The 19,754-nt window shown below is 44.5% G+C and overlaps 1 protein-coding gene across 1 annotated transcript in view; it reads right to left on the bottom strand.

The window, feature by feature from the left end:
* The window catches only part of LOC138580188 (alpha-2-macroglobulin-like), a 450,387-nt gene that overhangs the window by 234,900 nt on the left and 195,733 nt on the right, over positions 1-19,754 (bottom strand). The window contains exon 16 of the mRNA XM_069650526.1: positions 5,946-6,116. Within this exon, the coding sequence (XP_069506627.1) occupies positions 5,946-6,116 (171 nt within the window). The remainder of the gene's footprint in view (positions 1-5,945; positions 6,117-19,754) is intronic.

Raw genomic sequence — 19,754 nt, 5'->3', positions numbered from 1 at the left:
TCCAAGATGGCGGAAAAGCCCACATTTGTGCCAGGATCCAGGAAAACCGCACGTTTTTTGCGCACACCAAAATGGTCGCCTGACCTACCACCCACCAGTGCGAGCGTGATGGGCCAGGAGTGCCATGGGTGAAATGTGTGCAAAAGGAAAAACAGCAGTGCCGGTTGGTTCAAAAAAGCGCTTTGAAATCACCTTTGTTTCTCTGAAATGCAAGCTAAAAATGCCTATTTTAAACATTGCAAGATATTCAAAAATCTCACTGAACACCAGCAGACATTTGGCAGAATGTATTCATATGTGCATACAAAATCTGGAAAGAGAAAGAGCCCAAAATAATGTTCATAATGAAACTGGCTGAGCCGTGGATCTCAGCAGCTGAAGTGAAATTGGACTGAAAGTCACTAAAATCTAAATGTTTAAAATAAATGAGTGACCTACTGTTGAGTGTCACATAGTTTGCAACTGTTAAATGTCATAGTTTTGAACTTAGAATCAGCATTCTAGCTGCATGTGTAAAAATTGTAAGTTTGATTTGGATGAAGAAAAACTGGGAACAAAAGTGACATTTAGCTGAAGCCTGGCTTAAAGAGATTGAATTCTGCCTGGAAGCTACCCCCGACAGGAGTTGAAACTTGCTCAGCCACTCTTCCCAGGCCTGGCTGCATTCTGCTGCCCCCACCAAAGGGAGATGACACCTCTCTGATTGGATTAGGGGAGGAGCAGCTGGGGACTGCAGGAAACTGAACAATGAGCCTTCCTTGGCTCAGGCAAATGTTAAATTAGGGGGGGTCGTAAATGGCTTCCTCTTGAGAGAAACGGGGAGGGGCAGTGCCTCTGTGAGCAACTTGAGTTGGAGGAATTGGACAAACCAGAAATTCCACCATGTGCTTTGGGAAACCACACCCCTCTGGGCCAGAGCATCATTTTAAAAAAGATGGATAATTCATAGTATGGACTTGTCAAAAATATATAATTAATATCATTATTCTTGTGATTTTTCTGTGCACATTTTAAGAGGTATTAGAACTCTGTACCATGTTCTGAGGCAAAACCCCATGAACTATGGAGATTGCAGACACGGGGTTCACGGTAGAAAAATGAAAATTTACTGGAATATGTGTAGAGAGGTGGTGTACATCTGTGTCATTTTTGGTAAAAATCCAATATTGGTAAACCAACCAAAAAGTGCAAAATGTTGTCATTTCTTAATCCAAGCTCTTAGAAACATCAGAGTTGGAACAGAAACTACCTTATGTGATATATGATGTGTATATGTAATGTCAACCACTTGTGTATCTGGGAAATGTGTTTAGTTATGAAAATGATTTTCTAAGGTAAAAGCAAAGGGGAGTGTTCTTTCTGTATGCCATAAAGATGACACCTGATGACTCACTGCTCCCTTCTCAAATCAGGTCAAAGAGAAATCCTTGACCTATCAAATCGTGAGTGGGTTGGGCAAAGAAAGTTAGCATCCACACCCATTTTCAAAAGACATAAAAAGAGCCACTGGAAGCCAGACTGGAACATTCATTTTCCAACCTTCAACTGAATTCCTGCGCTGCACTCTGACGGAGAACTTCACTCCAGAACTTAAAGCAGAGAGGCCTGGACCACCAGCTAAATCCTTTTTCAGCAGGCCTTCAGAATCCAGCAATCCAACCAAACTATTCTACAGCCGGGCGAGCTGTTGGATTCTTGCCAAGAACTTTTGCCAGAACCGGTAGCAGACCCAGAAAGCAGTGCTGTATCCAGAGAGACCAGACCAGACCGCTGTGAGCAGAACCAGAGATCCAGACCAGGCCAGCAGAGCAGAGGTGACCCAGATAGCTGTGACTTCAGAACCAACCGCCTGGAGTCCAGTCCCAACCTGACCAGACCCTGACGGCCTATTTCAAATTCATAGTGTGAGTACCAAGCTAGAACTGTGCAGAACCCATCTCTTAGCTTAAAATAATCTGATTCAAAACATTTGAACCTGTCCAGAACTGCATCATAGGAATCGTGTGTCCCTTCTCCGATTTTCAACCTGTAAAAGTGTAATTTTGCCATTTTGAATCATTATTTCATTTCTGAAAATCTACCTTCACGAAATCGTCTGTATCTCTTGAACCTTGATTTAACTTTCATTTTAAAGCTAAGATTCTAGGTTTTCCAACAAACCCAGAACCGACTTTCTATTCATTATACTTTTTCCGTAATCGCGCTCGACGCACTCGGAAAAAGTGCTGCGATTTGCGATTTGGCTCAAATGTCTTCACTTGTCAAAATAGCAGCTTCTTGCTTTCCTTTGCTGAAATTCGTTTGCAACCTGAAAATCATTCATAGAGCATTGCTAAAGTGATCCTAAACTAATTTGAAGTAGCTATCACCCACCCTGAATCTCTTATAGGGAATTCAAATCATTTTAGCACATTTTTACCTTCTTTGCATACCACCTTTAAAGTACTTTGCCTGTGTTTAAAATCATCCCTGTTTCTCTAGGCTTGCTAGGGGGGAACTGAACTACATTTGATTGTATTCCTGAGAACTGTGTGCTCTCCCTTCCATCTTCTATTGCATAGGGGGGGGAGTGAATTTGCACCAGGGGAATAGTGAACATATTATCTCTTGTGAAACCCTACTAGTTATTTTTGTACTGCATTCTTTTATTCATTGTTTTTCCTTGAAACCATAAAAGCATTCTCAGTTACCTTTTCCTCCCTATACTAACTCTTAAGTAATTAAATCAGTGTGCTAGTGTAACATCACCCAGTGTTGATCACTGTCATATTGTTAAGTGTGATATCAAATATTAATTTATTGTAAAAGTGTAATATATATATATTGTTTAATTTTTCCAATACATCTTTTAAATTGCAAAATAAACCTACTTCTTGGCTCAGTGAGGTCAGGGGGATTCAAAGAGAGGGGCGTTATATAAAGGTTTATCATCCAGATTATAACTTGTCATAAAAATATATAAATAAGGGCTTCCCTTGAGCAATCCCAGACAAGGCACTGGGAATGCTTGATTGGAGTCATTAACAGTCTCCACACATTCATTATTTTGTGAATGATATAACAAGGTCCGGCAATGTGTAATGCCCACATCTTTCAACCATTCCTGAAACTCCTTTGATCTGTGGTCCATTGCCACTCAACAAACTAATGAGATAAACTTTCCTCTAAAGCACACCTTCAAAAATATTATAATACTTTTTGACATGATATCTTTGGTAATACCCACCTCGAGCCACTTAGATAATAGATCCAACACCACAATCTAGTAACAACATTGAGCTCCAGCAAAATCCAAAGGACCCAACAAATGAATAGGCCAAGGTACTTCAGCAGTTTCTGGTACCATCATGGGAGGTACTCTAGTCTCCATAATCTTGTCACTCTCCCTATACGCATTACACTCTTTAATCTGTAATGCAATGAACTCATCCATATTTGGCCACCAAAAATTGGTCCTTACCACTGGCTTCATCCTCGATATCCCCATGTGACCTTTATGACCTAGCCTCACAACCTCTTCCCTCATTCCCTCTGTCATTTGCAGACTCCCCTACACACATACTTTCTTTGAACACACAGTTCATCCTTCACCCATTTGCATTTCTTGAGTTCCTCCCTCACCCCCACTCACTCACCCCCACACCTATCTTTATCATCCTTCCAATTGTTTTCAAGCTGTTTTTTTACTTCTTGATAAATATCATCCTCCAAAGACGATTTGACCCAAGACACCTCGTGAAGTGATTGTTCAACCACAAATATGTCCTTAACATCTTCATCCAGGTCCAACCTTTCCATAATTTCTCCATTTATCACCAGGTCACTAGACAAACTAGCTGCCACAGCGTTCTTTTTTCCTGCTACATGTTCTACCACATAATCTAATCCTTGCAATGTTGTCACCCATTTAACAATTCCTTCTTGACACCCCATCTAAGCCTTTATTATTGAATATCCCAGCCAACGGCTGGTGATCAGTCCTCACAACAAAAACTCTCCCATAAAAATATACTTTACATTTTTCAATGGCCCACACCACTGCTAATGCCTCCTTCTCTATGATTGAGTACCGAGACTCAACCTCTTTAAGCATCCAAGAAGCAAACACTACAATGTACTGTCTCAGGCCATCCTCTTCCATGAATTCCGCCCCAAGTCCAAACTCACTGGCATCAGTGTATACCACCGTTTTCAAATCATCTCTGTACCCTATCATAATGGGTGCTTTCACTTTCTCATTTTTTACACCCTTGAATTCCATCTCACGTTCCTTTGACCACACAAATTGTACTCTTTTTCAAGTGAGCCTCCTCATTGCCCTAGTCTTACTTGATAAATTCATGATGAATTTAGCATAATATTGAATCAAGCCTAAAAGAGATGCGACTTCCATTTTATTTTAGGCTCAACCATGTCTGTTATGTACCTGACCATGCTCTCTTTTATTTATTTATTGTGCATGTGTAAGGCATTTATACAAGTAAATAATATATCCCAGATAATCAACTTCATGTTTCCAGAATGTGTACTTCTCCAATGTCAGTGTTAGTCCTGCATCTCCTAATCTCTCCAACACCTCCTTCAGACATGCATCATGCTCATTTTCATCACACCCACAGACTAGTATGGCATCTTGATAGTACTTGAATCTTTTAACATCTCCCAATATTTCATGCATCACTTTTTGGGACACACTTGCTGCTGCTATCACCCAAAACAGCATCCTCACACATCTAAACATATCAACATGCATTAGAAATGTGGTCAACTTTGAGGACTCTGGATGCAATCTGACTTGGTGATACACCAACCTCAGCTCAAGGAGCAGAAATACACTAGCCCCTGATAATTCAGCTTTGATTGCGATCGAGCTACCTCGCTGAACAAATCCTCACCTTTCCATTGGTATTCCTCACAATCGCAATGGGGCTGATCCATTCAGAAGCATCAGTTCTCTTAATTACTCCTTCTTGTAACATTCTGTTTAGTTCCAGATCAACTTCCTTCCTGAGCGCTACTAGCACTGTTCTTAACTTGGCCACCTTCGGAATTGCCCCTCTCCTCAACTTTATCCTGTGAATAAACACCTTCAGAAATCCTACTTTGTTTCAAACACTCTTGGAACCCAGGTCTGAAAATCTTTGTGACCACCTACATCTTTGTGACCAGCTTCGCCTCCAATCTTAACAATTTCTCCTACCATTCTTGTATATAACTGCTTTTGAGCATTGGGTTCAAGCTTAATTCCTAAAGCTGCTTGACAAACCACAAAAACAAATTCCCTCCTGCGCTTGTCACAAACACCTTTGCAATAGTACTATTTCCTTCAAACTCTATCTGACCTTGCATCATTCCTATTATTTCAATGGGCTTTTCACCATACGCATTTGCTTTCACATTAACTTCTGGTAGAATACAACATCTTAATTTTGTCTCCCATGTCTCTCTCCCAACCAATGTATAATCTGCACCACTATTCAACGCCATGCACCTTGATCCTTGTTCTAGGCTTTTTTACATTAAATCCAATCACAGCATTAACTAAGTTCACAACTTCTAATCGCTCATACAGCCCATCCTCACTATCCTGTTAACCAACATTCTCACTAATGTTCCACACTTCCTCTTTGAGCAGACCTCAATCCGCAACACTTTGCTAAATGTCCTCTCTTACCACAAAACCTACCCTCTGTACACTTTTTGTCCATGGCAATATGCTGTGAGCTACCACATATGTAGCACCTCCTGACATATCTATTACATTGGTGATTGACACTGACATGTCGCCCTCCATATCCAAATCTCTTGGCTCCTACACCTCCACTTTTAGCCTTGTCTCTCAATTTCCAATCTGGGTCCTTTCTCAGTCTCGGGTTACCCCTCGTCATGTCATTAATCAGATGAGGAGTGTGTGGACATGTGGTCAAAAAAGGGATCAGACTCACCCTCATTATATCGTAGGTATCTCCCTCTGAACTTAAGCTGGAGGGGTTGTAATAGAGTCCGTTCATGAAGATTGGGTCAGCATTAATACAGGGTTCGGTGTTGGCTTCCTCCAGGAACCGCCCTCCATGGTTATATCCAGTTAAGTCTTTCACCGGGAGCAGATCATACACCTGTGGATACAAAATGGAATATTACCGCCTATTGATGCATGAAGGCAAAGTTACCCAGCAGCTCCCTCTTCAGTGGAGCATTATGCCTTTGTGCCCCAGCTTCCATCTCAAACACACTGTAAGTCAGCTCACCTGACTGAGAAGAGGATGGTATGTTGTGTTAAACTTACTTACATAGTGCACTATCACCAAACCAAAAGAATCTAAAATTGAAAGGGTTTTAGAGCACATCTAAACTCTAAGTGAATTTCTGTAGATCTTAAATGATATGGAATTGAATTCCATAGTTTTGCAGATACGATAGAAAGTTCTCGGTCACCAGTTCTGAATCTAAAATGAGGAACCTGAACCACACACTTATCCTGAGAACTTAGACACCTACTGGGAGCATAATGCAGACATGTAGATTGTAGATACTCTGCTCCTTGCCCAAAACAAACTTGAGGCACAATGCAGAAAGATTTAAAGGTGACCCATTTTGCTACAGTAAACCAATGAAGTTGGCAGAGGAACAGAGGAATATGGGATCCAAAGGGAGTGCCAGCAACAACCCTTGCTGCCAGGTTTTGCAAAAGCTGCAGACGACCTAGCAGATATTTGGGCTGAGCAAGGTATAGTGAATTGCAGCAGTCAATTCTAATCGATACCAGTTCTGCCACTACCGGAGCATGTAATGCATGTGGGTGTAAAGGACGAATATTGCTTTGAATTTTAAGATGAAAGTGACCAGACTGGCAGACATCACTGATCTTTGACTCCATTCTAAGAGAGGAAGGAATCATTACCCCAAGGCCCTTAACCACAGAGACGGGAACAGGGAGGGGATCACAGAGAAGCAGGTGAAGAAGACCCAACCACCAGAATTTCAGCCTTGTCTTTGTTCACCTTTAGCCAGTTGTCGCCAATAGCCTCCAGAAAACACCTAAACTGAGACAGATAACTGGGATCCCTCAGGTTAAGCTTGACAATAATATGAGTTTCATCAGCATAGGAGTAACAATGAAAGTCGTGGGAGTGGATCAAACTAACAAGAGGCTGCATGTAAATATTAAACAGAATTGGAGACAAGGCGGACCCCTGAGGAACACCACAAGTGAGAAAAACAGAGCAAGAAGAAAAAGGGGCAAGAGAAAGAATTTGTGCTCTGTCAGCCAAGAAAGAAGAACACCAGGCATGAACCGGGCCCAAGAGACCTGCCTTGGAAAGGCGGGCCAATAAGGTGGGATGATCGACAGTGTCAAAAGCGACTGACAGATATAACAAAATCAAGCCGCCCACTCAATCTTGGTCTGCCATCTGTGTCAGGTCATCCACAGCAGACACAAGGACACTCTCAGTACTACGTCCAGGCCTGAACCAAGACTAAAATAAAAAAAGTTTAAACAAGTTGTCAAGAAAAGAGATCAGTAGCGGAGAGAAGAGAGACTCCATGAGTTTCATAAAATAGGACAAAAGAGAAATAGGATGAACATTGGCTGGGATTGTGGGGTCCAGAAAAGGATTGTTTAGCAGATTTAATACCAGTGCCTTTTTCAAAACTGTTTCAAAATGGTCAGAATTAGCACAAGACTTGTTAACTGCCTGGCAACCCAGGGTGCCAACTCTGGCATTATCTCCTTAGCACTTTTATTGGAATTGGGTCCAACGGGGAGGCCAATTTTAATTTGGTAGCAGTGGTCAAAATATCCTCATGTGAAAAAATGGGAAATTGAGACCAAAAGTGAGAAGAGGAAGGTACAGGCTTCTCAGCCAGCACCTGACTGCTCCATGAGAAACAACTAGGGTTTTATGCCGAATATCTGAGATTTTTGGGATAAAAAACCCTGACAATGAGTCGTAAAGATTCTGAGAGGGGACAGCCCTAACTGACGTAACAACTATTGCTCCAAATTACCAGGAAATAAATATATCAAAATCAGCAAACATGTGACACAGTCACAACTAGCACCTCCAGAGTTTCTACATCCAAGATTTGACCAGTTACATATAGTTTCAAGCAAAAAGAAAATAAGGTCATTTTGTGAAATTAATTCATTCCAAATAAATAATTAACCCTAGAACCCAAAGGAGTTTGCTGAGTCTTTTGTGAATGCCATCTTTCTAGGGTCTGGGAAACAGTCAATCCTGTTCACAGAAACTAGAGCAAGCAACAACCTGATCATGCAAAGCAACGCAAAGCATGCTTGTTCAGCTGGAGGATACCAATAAATTAAACCAGGAACTTGCCAGCAAGTGTCTTCCACCACAACAACCATCCTGCTGCATGTTATTCAGCGGGAAGAGCATCCGTGTGGCCAAAGGAGAAGCCAACTGACACCCTTTTGATGAAGTAGTCAACTGTAACATTGACAATGGGGACATTGCATCATGGGTAATTTCACGTTAAATTAAGTGAGGCAGACAAGTGACAGTCTGCAGTGTTGCTGTGCAGCTCGTCTTTCTACCATTGCTGTGGACGTACTGGGGGCTCCGCCTCCAGCTTGCTGTTTCTTTACTTAAGCACTTCCTCCCGCAAAGCAAACTGCGAAGTGAGGCAGACAAGTGAGAGTCCTCAGTCTGCAGTCTGCATGAGGCGAAAGGCGTCGGCTTTAGCGGAAATACCGCTAATCTTCTTGCTGACTGACTTTGCCTGTGAGGTTCATTGGATGCACAACAATGAGCCTGTAAAGCTCCACTAACTGAAAATACAATGGGAGCTTTCTGCTGGGCCCTTTGCTCTCCCTGTTTACATTGATTGCATTGGGAAGTTTTGTCGATTGCATCCCTAGAGAGAAAGAACTGTTTGTAATTGTTATCTAAAATCTGTGGCTCGGAGGAGACACTAAGTAGCGCCTCAGAGGCAAGTGCATCCTGCTGTATAGTTTGCCTCTTAGACACTCTTTTGCCTCCGCGAGTGGGCCTTTTGACCTGTTTTTCTTACAAAGACGCGGACTAGGTCTTTCAAGTACAGAGGTGGTCTGGTGATGCCTGTAAACACGCGTATGCATGTAGCAGCTGGCCACAATGGAACAAGCAAATGCTCCTAATTGGCAACTAAACCCTAGAGCCTACAGACAAGTCTTAGCTCGGAAGAGAACAACATCCCAAATCAATTCAACGACACACCTCCTGGCCTAATGACATCCTTCTTTCCAGTATCACAGGTGGAAGTTGTGGCTCAAATCAACAATATTGAGCATGAGCCTCCTGACCTGACCGTCTCTACCGAATATAATAATAGAAGAAGCCAGCTCAAACCTGGGCGATATTGATAATAACTCCCTCCTGGATCTCTGCTATTCAGTCCAGGAGAGCCTGCTGGGTCGCAGAGAACTGAAACCATCTTGTACTATCAATCTGGAGGAACCACCAACAGTGCCTAAAGACTCGACACACAGCAAACGAGATCCTGCTGTCAGGCTATCGAACTCACCTAACATTTGCCCAGATGTGGATGTCTCTGTCCCTTATTCTACCCACTCTACTCAAGTTGAACAGCTTAGCGAGATTCAATCATGCCTGTCAACCCTTCAGTTTGCTATGAAGATCTTTCTCAAACTATGTGGGTGAATAAGTGATAATCAGATGGGGGCAAATGCAGAGAGTTCTGTGAGTGTAAGAGCTATCCCCTCCTCTCTTCCTCCACTCTTAACCCCTCCTTCTCTGCTGCCCACAAAGACACCGCTGATCAATGGACTAATTCTTGACAAAATAAAAGAAGTGCGAGCCTGCGCAGCGGTGACTGCTAAAGCAGCGACGGGAGGAGAGATGGTCATTATCTCGGGGGCAGCTGACTGTGAGGAGGTCTCTGAGCACTCCCCAATCCATTTGACACGCTGAGAGAACTGACGGGCCAAGAAGGCAAATATAAAACAACTCTCTGCACCGAAAAAGACCGGCTCTGTCCCTTTGGAGCTGTCCACACAGGGTAAGAAATCTAAAAGAGCATGGAAAACATGCGCTCGTCAGAAAAGAAGAACGTTAAAAAAAGCAGGCACATTAACTAGTTGGATATTGCCCAATGACAAGTCAATTGACAGCAACGACTCAGACGATGACTCAATGGGTGAAGTGGAAATTCCTACTGAGAAAAGGTATTGTGAAGGGAGGCAGAACACCTGCTCAAACCCTGAAAGAACAAAGCGAGGTGTAGCACCATGGCCACCCACCAAACCGACTGCGGGAATGGTAGACAGGTGGAAAGATTGACTTGGAAGCATCTGCCTCCACGATCAAAAGAACTTGCCAACGGTAGAGAAACAAGTGGGTCAAGTGATCAGAGCTTCTTATTCTGTTACATCGAATGCCTTCTGTGAGAGTATTAGTCTCTGAAGACTTTACATTTGTTGAGCCTCTCAAATGCCCTAACGCAAATGTCTCTCGGATCAACTGTAGGGTCTCTAATTCGATATTGCGGATCCCAAACCATAAAAATCAACTGTTCAAACTTGGCATCGAATTGGACATAAACCCTGAGACACCCAACTCTGCACTCCCAAAAAACCCTTTGCAATAACTTCTTATTTAAGCAGAAGCCTGATGGTCGGATGGATGGAGAGGCAAAAACTGATGAGGTACAGAGAGTTTAGAGATTGGCGGCAGCACTTCCAGCAATAACAACTAAGGATCATTGAAGGATTTCTAGTTCTTCCGGGAATACCAGAGGGTTTACCGATTTTGATGGGCACTCGGGTCTCAGTGAAAAGCATTGCAGACAACCACATTTTCAAGACTTGGTTGCAGGAGCCTTATTTTGTTGATGGCTTTGAAATTATCCAGGCCTTTACGAAAAAAGAGAGTCATAGACGCCCATATGGCGGCCTCCTGAACGGGTTTAGAAATCCTTTCAAATTGCTTAGGATTCTCCTGACCAACTGCATGCATTACGCTCTAGTGGACGAAGTAGCAATCAAATACATTTGGGGCCTCTGTGTCTGTCTCTATCACCCCTTTGGGGTATTACAGATGGATGACATCCAGAAAGCCTTAGCAAATGTAATTGCTGGATGGTCATGGGACAGCAGGGGTGGTGCTATCCTTATTGGGGAGGGGGACTTTAATGCACGATGTAGATGCCCCCACACCATTATTCCCTGTGGTTATGTTGCCAGTCTTTCCAGTATGGTTGTCTGTCCCTAAGCATAATGTGCAGGGTGTCAAATGGTTGAATTTCCTGACTGACTGGTTTATGCTGAATGGACATCCCAGGTTTGACTACGTGGAGGGTGGGCAGTAAGCAAGTTATGCTCGATTACTTCTTTGCCAATCCTGCCTTTGTAGAGGATACAGCATAACGAGAGAAATCACCATGCCATCCTAACTTTGGAGGTTGAAATGAACGCATCTATAGACATCCACTTACCGTCCGGGGAGCTGTGGGTCAACCATGCTGGCAATTGTGTGAGCTGGTCAGAGAGTAACATAAGGCTTGTCAGCATGGTTGACCCACAGCTCTGGCAAATATATGGTCCCTGCTGATTTGATGAACATGACAGTTGATGAAATCGAGGGATGGTTCTCAGCCGCTATATTAGCAGCTGTAAAGGTTAGAGCACCATGGCCAATACCCCAGTCTTACAAATGCCATCGCTATGATAAACGACTTAGAGATCAGAAAAGAGTAAGGTCCCTGCCTCAAGCGCTTTTTGCGCAAATCAAAATAATAAAAAATAGCTACCAATATTGGGTCAAATGGTGGCGCTATTCTCTAAAACAGGAAAGATGGTGAAAGATGGCTTGAGTGCTGTGCCCGGGAGATACAAGGATGATATAGCTGGCATTGGGAGCAGCCAAGGGTAGCCTGGGGACAAAGTTATTAACCCCATGAGCTAAGCTCAATGGATTGATCATGTTGAGACGTCCCCATTGGAACACAAACACGTCGAGACAGGATGCTGGCGCGAAGGCCGCTTTACGATCCATCTGGAATCTATCTCAAATAAAATCAAAAAACTTAAATCATCCAAAGCTCCAGGCCCTGATGGTGTGGGATGTATTTACCCATGCATCCGAGCCCTACCTCAAAACTGTGCAGTACTGACATGAAAACATCATGATGGCCAGAGCTTCCCAGAAAATGCACAGGGAAATGCAGGAAGAATAGGCTGCCACCCATTTTTGCCGATGTTATGGGCACAGAAGGACACTGCCTAAAACCACCATTGGACTACCCGCACAGTAGTCTGAAACCATTGGGAATGGCAATGCTGATTGCCAAATGCAACCTAGAATTGTGGGGAATTCATTCTTCAATCCCAAAAATGGGTGCAGTACCAGTACTCACCACTATCCAAAAGCCGGCGTTTTAAAACCACCCTGTGTTCCTCTGAAGGCAAGCCAAAGTGTCTATTTTAAACATTGCAACATGTGCAAAATATTCACTGAACACCAGCAGACATTTGGCAGAATGAGGTTTTGCGTGCTTACAAAATCTGGGAAATGAAGAGCCCAAAACAGTGCTTATAACAAAACTGCTATGGAGTCAGCAGTTTAAGTTGCACTGGATTTAAAGACACTAAAATCGAAAATGTTTAGATGAAATGAGTGACCTATGTTTGGTGTCACATGCCTTTGTAACTGTTGAAATGCCATAGTTTTGCACTTAGAATCAGCATTCTAGCTGCATATGTAAAAATGTTTAGTTTTATTTGAATGCAGGAACTGGGGAACAAAAAGTGACATTTTATCTGAAACTGGCTTAAAGAGATTCCAATTCTGCCTGGCAACTACCCCCATCAGGAGTGAAACTTGAGTCACAACTGTGTTCCCAGGCCCATCTGCCTTTTTGCTGCTCACACTAAGGATATGCCATCTATCTGATAATTGAATTACCTGTGCTCTGCAGGAAAGTGAACAAAGCCCTGTCCTGGCTCAGGCAAAGGTTTTATTGGCAGGAGTCGTAAATGGTCGTAAAAAGTGGCTTCCTCCTGAGGAAAGGGGAGGAGCACTGCCTGTGAGAGCAAGCTGGCTTGGCAGAACTGGAAAAAACAGTATTTCTACCTTGTGCTGAGAGGAAACCACACCCCTTTGGAGCCAGAACATAACTTTAAAAAGATGGATCATTCATAGAGCGGACATGTGAAAATTTTATAAATGATACCATAAGTCTTGTGATTTTACTGCCCACATTTTAAGAGGTTTTTCGACCCGGTGGCATGTTCAGGGGGGTGTTAGCGGAAAAGTGGATATTACTCTAAATGTATGCATGTTAAAAGTCTGAAACTTCATCAGTTAATGTCCATACTCCCTGCGCACATGTATGTAAAGTTGGGTCAATGTCAGAAATTGAAAAATCAGTTAAAAAGTCAATTATGTGCCATTTCTGAATGCAAGCTCTTAGAAACAGCAGATTTGGACAGAGACATGGCTAAATTCAGCCACACCATGTATATGTAATTTCAAGCAACTGTGTAACTGTGAAATATGTCTTTTATTATCAAATATAGAATGTGTGCAATCTGACAGAGGAGTGTCCTATCTGCAAGCCATAAAATGACATCCCTCTGACTCACAGTTCATTCCCCAATCAAATGATAAATGGAAGTTTGACCAATTAGAAGCTGAGAGAGAGGTAGGGTCAGTGATGCTAGAACACACCCACATTCTAAACACATAAAAGCAGACAGACAGGACAGATAGAGACCTTCAATTCCATCTGCAGCGGGACGCTCTGCCGGAAAAATCCATACTTACCTCCATCAATCTTCAAAGAGCCAACACTTAGACTCCAAGATAAACAGAGACTTCAGAACCTTAACCAAAAAGGCCACTGCCAGCAAGAGTATTTGTCAGCAGGCCTCAAAATATTTTTGCAACTGAACTCTTCAGACAGCCGGGCGAGCCGTCTGAATTTTGCCAAGAACTTTTGCAAGAACCCGGTGACAGAAATATCTAAAGAGAAGGCAGGACCCGACCCAGAGAACCGGTGCCTAGCAGAGAAAAGGCCATTGTATCCAGAGTGCTGACCCCGATGCTGTGAGCAGTTCCAGAGACCAGACGCTGTGCCCAGAGACCGTCCGAAGTCCAGACCTGTTGACCAGATCGTGACAAAGCCGCCTTCCTGTTTAAAATCTCTTGTGAGTACCGCCAAACTGTGCAGAACCAATCTCCTAGTTAAAATAATATAATTCAATCCTATTTTAATCTAAGTAGAACTGTCTCCTAACTGTCACCTGTCATTTGCAAAGCTGTCACTTGTCATTTCCTAGTTGCAAGCTGCACGTGTCTTTTTGAACTTTAAAATTTCAAATCTGAAAAACGACCTTTATTTAATCGCTCATATCTCCGCAACCGTTTGTGCTAGAGACTTGCAGTAACTTTCATTTGGAAGATGAGATCCTAGGCTTTCCTAGGACCCCAAAACGATAGAGATAGTCCTTGTGGTTCCTCTGTAATAGCGCTCGGCGCATCCGCGAATTTTGCCGCGATTTGCAAATTTCTTCACATGTAAAAACTGCTGCTGCTTGCCTTCCATTTGCCAGAAATTCGTTTAACCTGCTAACTATCCCTGCATCATTGCTAGTGTGAACCTGGACTAATATTAACTAGATATCACTCACCCTGAACCTCTGAAAGGGAATTAAAAGCATTTCCAGCATATTTCTCATCCATTGCTAGCACATATCTAAGCAATTTGGGCCTGTGTTTTCAAACTTCTGTAGTCTAAGCTTGCTGGGGTGAACTGAATCACATTTGATTGCATTTCTGAGAACTGTGTGTTTTCCTTCCATTTCCTTGCCTTGCATCAAGGGGGGGAGGGGATTGCCAGAGAAAAGTGATTACATTGTTTGGTTGAAATCATATTGAGTATTTTCTGTACTGCATTCATTGAATATTGCATCCACCTGAGCTTACATAAAGCATCCTCTACCACATGATACTTTTTGTTCCTATTTACCAGTGTGCTACCTTATCCATTTCATGTCAACTCATTAGTGATTATAAGAAGTGTGCTAGTGCCAGATTCTCCGTTGTTGATCTTTATCATATCAGATTAAGTGTGCTATTCAATTATTAATTTATTATAAAGTGTGATATATATATTTTAAATTATCAAATAAACCTTTTAAACTTGCAAAACAGAACTACTTCTTGGCTCAGTGGGGTCAGGGGGATTCCAAGAGAGGGGTGTTATATAGGGGTAGTCATCCAGAACGCATGAACTGGACATAAAGATATATCAATAAGGGTTTTCATTCAGTATTATAGACTAGGCGTTGACTTAGCTGTAGTGTTGAATTGAATCCTCTTACAAATTGGGGGCTCGAGCCGGACGTTTGGGTTAGAATACCACTTGTGCAGCTTAATACAGTGTGCTAACTGACGGGATACATACATCCAGTCGGATCACCAGGCTGCATTACGCTGTAAAGCATTCCTCAAAAGGGACACTCCAAGAAAAGTTCTGTTCTGCAAAAATAAAATACTAACTTCTGTAAGTCAGGACAGAGACCAATCTCTAGAATGACGACCTTAGTAGACATGAAAATAGCCAGAGAGCACCTCTTGCATAAGCTATTTGTGAGAGGTGAATGGACCGAACAGGGCCAGGATGCGTGGTTGCAGGCCATCACACAACAGGTCACTGAAACAGGGTCAGATATATATAGAGATCAGGGTCCCTTACATGTGGCCCTGAGTGAGCTATATATGGCTCCTAAAGCCAAAGAGGAACACAATAAGATTGCCAGGATAGCAGCTTACCTGTACCTATATATGGGAGACATGCAGGATAGATGTGCTGAAAGCCAAAATCTGGCAAATAGGCAACAGATGGTGTTAGAGAAGGCCCAATCTGACCTGGTCTCTTCTGAGCAGAGGCTGCAGAGGAGCCAGGAGTCAGAAGATGATAGTAGGCAGCACATCATTAAAATAAAGAAGGATATGGATGTGCTGCAACAGGAAAAGGTAGAACAGGATACTAGATTTCTGGCCCTGCAGAAGGAGCACCAAGACAGTTTGGACTCCTTACTGCAGAGCCAGAAAAAGCTGGAGCAACAATTAGACTTTAACAGGGCATGCACGGGGCAGGTAGCCACCCTGCAAAGTCATCTAGATAGAGTGAAGGTAGAGAGCAACAAGCTGATCTTGAAAGACCTGGATACCCAGGCAGAGTTTGATGAGGAGCGCCAAAAAGCTGGTGCCCTTCAACGGCAAAGGGACGACCTGGCGGCACAAATGCAGGCTCTTAGTCAGGAAAGAGACGCCATAGGCCAGGAAGTCTGCCACTTAAAAAAGGAAATTGAAGAAAATCACCTGGCCCTCCAGGGGCTGGGTGATCTCCAAAAAGAAAACCAGAACTTGGTAGAGCACACCAGAAGGGTGGAAGATGCTCTAGCAAGAAAGGAGCAGGCCAATAGGGACATTGCCCAGGAGGTAAACCTCCTGCAGCAAAGACTGGCCCAGTTCTCCAGGACCAACCAGGAAGCACAGAGGGAGAATGAGGCCCTCTGTCAACACAATGATAGGCTCCAGCAACAGGTAGCGATGCAGGAGAAACTGATAGAGTCGAGTAAGGCCTTAACAGAGGAACTGAAGGCACAAATGCAGGCTGTTGCATTGCAACAGGGAGCAGGGGCGGATAGAGATGAGGTTCGCTGGGAAATGGAAACTCCGGAGCATAACCTCAGGAGCCCTAGTACCAGAGGCCCTCATACCTCTCAGTCCCTGGACTCTGCCACCCCCATGTCCCCTGGTGCACATGAGCACAGGGCCATAGGGATGGCAGATTACTATCCAGCTAAAAGTATGGGGCTCATAGGCCAGTACCACTCAGGAATGGAGGGGTGGGCATCCGGGTATGGGCACCCAAGTACAGTACAGTTCAGTGGGGAACCCCAGGAGAGTAGGCCCATTAAGGGCATCCTGAAAACCTCTGCCCAGTTAGGTCAGTGGAGGGGGTACCCATCAAATCCTGGCAGCAAGGAGGAATCTGAAGACTCCTCTGAACTGCGCAGGACACAGGAGACCAGGTCGCCACATTCTGCAGCCATTCCCAGGCTCGCAGAATCCGGGAAAACCTGGAAGATCAGACGGGAACCTCTGGGAGCAGTGCCTCTGAGTCCGAGGATGAATGGACAAGGGTTACCCGAACCAAAAAGGCCAATAAGGCAAAAAGGGCCTTGCTGAAGGACCCCTTAAAGCAGATTAAGGCGATCAGGAGCGTCATCACGCCTTACCATAAGAACGCTAAGTATTCTGTTTGGGAGCACTTAGAGTTGTTTGAACAAATGATGGAGACTTTCCATTTGAAGGACAGCCAAAGCTGTATTCAATATGTAAAGTGGACCTTCTCCCCGGAATACTCCAGTTTCTTTGCGGGGCTGGAGGACCAAAATCATTTAAGATGGTCCACCTATAAGGCGGCCATCTTGAAACATTTTTCTGTTCACAGAAATCCTCAAGAGGCTCGCAAGGCAGCCTACAATTTGCAATGTGGGGAGGATCAGGCCCCACAAGAATTTGTGCAGGAGTTAAAGCGTGCTTTTGCACAGACCACAAGAAGGGTGCGCACAGATAGTAGAGAGTTCATAAATACGTTTTTCCATGCCTTGCCCAAATACATCATGACCCAGCTCGTGAGGGATTTTCACGAGAAAAGATCCCTAGATTGGGTCATTGAACAGGCTACCCGGATCTATGAGGTGCAGAAACCGATAGATAGCAAAAGTAATGCCCAGAAAAACCCCAAAGCCAACACCACCCCTGCTGCTGCCAAGGTGGCAGAGGTAAAGGTCACCCCCGTTTTAGATTTGGAGATGGGGGGGCCTAAAAACCTACCTGCACCTAATAATGCTAGGCCCAGAAGGTCCTCGGGCCAGTCACAGACAGGGAGCCAGGGAGGCGGCCCCACAAATGGGGTCCCTCGCTCTCCTGATTATGTAAGTCCCCGTTACAAGGGAAACAGACCAATCCTGGGTTATGTGTGGACTCCTCCAGCCCAAGGGGGGGGATCCAGCCAAGCACCTAACCCAGGGAACTTCCCTCCTAACTTCCCACCGGAGGGCAGAAACTCTCCAAATCCTGGGCAGAATTTTTTCCCCAGGTATCCACCCAACTTTCAGCCCCAAAACCATCCATCCTTCTTTCCCCAATTCCCTGAGCCCAGACCACTGAATCCGGGAGAGGGGAGGCCAAGGGTGGAGGGGTACCCACACCTTCCCAACCCGGGGTATTACCAGAGGAGGGATAGCTACCCTTCCCGGGATCAGCCCAGGGGAGAAAACAGGGCCCCGTATCAGCCTGAGCGGGTTTCCCAGTTAGAGCGCCAGGTTCAAAACATGGCGCGGGATATGGGTCATATACTGAGGGCGCAGCAGAACCCTCAGATCAGCATGCCGGCGCAGAACGCACCCAACTCTGGACCTGGTGCTCCAGAACAATGACGGGGGCAGCACCCCGATAACTCACCGGTTCCCAGGGAGGAGGCACAAGGGGAAGGGGGGTGTAAAGCCTTGGAGGAAGCTTCCTTCCTCACTTGTAAACAGCCCCTGGAAACCCAGGAACCGGAAACAAAATCTCTTGCCCCTGAAAGTCTGCCTCCTAAGGAGCAGAGGGGGGGTAGGAGAAACAAAAGACCCAAACAGACTCAGTTTGAGGAGGAGGTACAGATCTTCCAATTTGAGGGAGAGGGATCCTCAGAGGATCCTGAGAAAAGGATCTTCTCCTTCAGAGAGGGGGGAACTCCTCCCAAAGAAAAATGGGTCCCTAGGAATGCAAATCCAGACTGGGGAGATGTGGAGACTGAGCTACCGCCGCCCACCATCTCATCCCAGAACCAACAGCAAGGAAATCCCCGGGTTCAAACCCATACTGGGGACTGCCTCCAAAAAGGGGGGGGGCGGCCCAGAACTGGAACCAGGGGAACCCACAATGGCTCTGATCTCCAGTTGCCAAATTTTTCTTTCAGATTCCCAAGACTCTCCACAGAATTCTGCCCAAATCTCTTCGCTAGCAATGTCCAAAACCAGAAAGTTAGCCCACCAGTTGTCCAAAAATGTACATTATCTGTGCCCCCTTGAGGAGAAGGAGGGAAGATATTATGCCCCGGTACAAGTACAGGGGCAGGGTACAATTTCAGCACTGGTGGACACGGGATCTCAAGCCACCCTTCTGTCCAGAAGGGCCTTTGATGAACTGAATGCAGGAAGGGGAGAGAATTACCAAATTCCTCTCACCTCTCTTCCTGGACAACTGCAGAACTTTGACGGGAAGGAAATTCCCGTTGAGGGGACTGCAGACTTGGACATTAAGATCGGGCGACATAAGTTGAAACACCCGGTCATAGTTGTGACCCCAGAGGGCACCACTTGTTTACTAGGGAATGACCTCCTGAGAAGGTTGTCACCCCTAATAGATTGCGTAAACAAGGTCCTCTGGACCCAGACTAGCCGACCAATAAAATTAAAACAGAGTGTCAACCATGTTAGTTTAAACGGCACCTGCCACATGGTTGAACAAAAATCTGACCAAGTAGAATTTCACTTCCAGAACAACCAAATTCCAGACGTGACAGTCATAGCAGTAGGACAACAGACTGGTGATGGGGGGTCCTCTCTATTTCTGAAAATCAACCTTCCTTCCAGTCTAAAGTGGTATTCCACGCTGGAAGGAAACACTTTGAAATTCTATACCAATCCACAATCTGAAACTCCCACTCCT

This window comes from Ambystoma mexicanum, chromosome 3p (assembly GCF_040938575.1).
Source record: "Ambystoma mexicanum isolate Mex_15411 chromosome 3p, UKY_AmexF1_1, whole genome shotgun sequence".
Classification (NCBI taxonomy): Eukaryota; Metazoa; Chordata; class Amphibia; order Caudata; family Ambystomatidae; genus Ambystoma; species Ambystoma mexicanum.
Note: the sequence above shows the minus strand (reverse complement) of the source record. Positions and strands in the feature narration are given on the sequence as shown.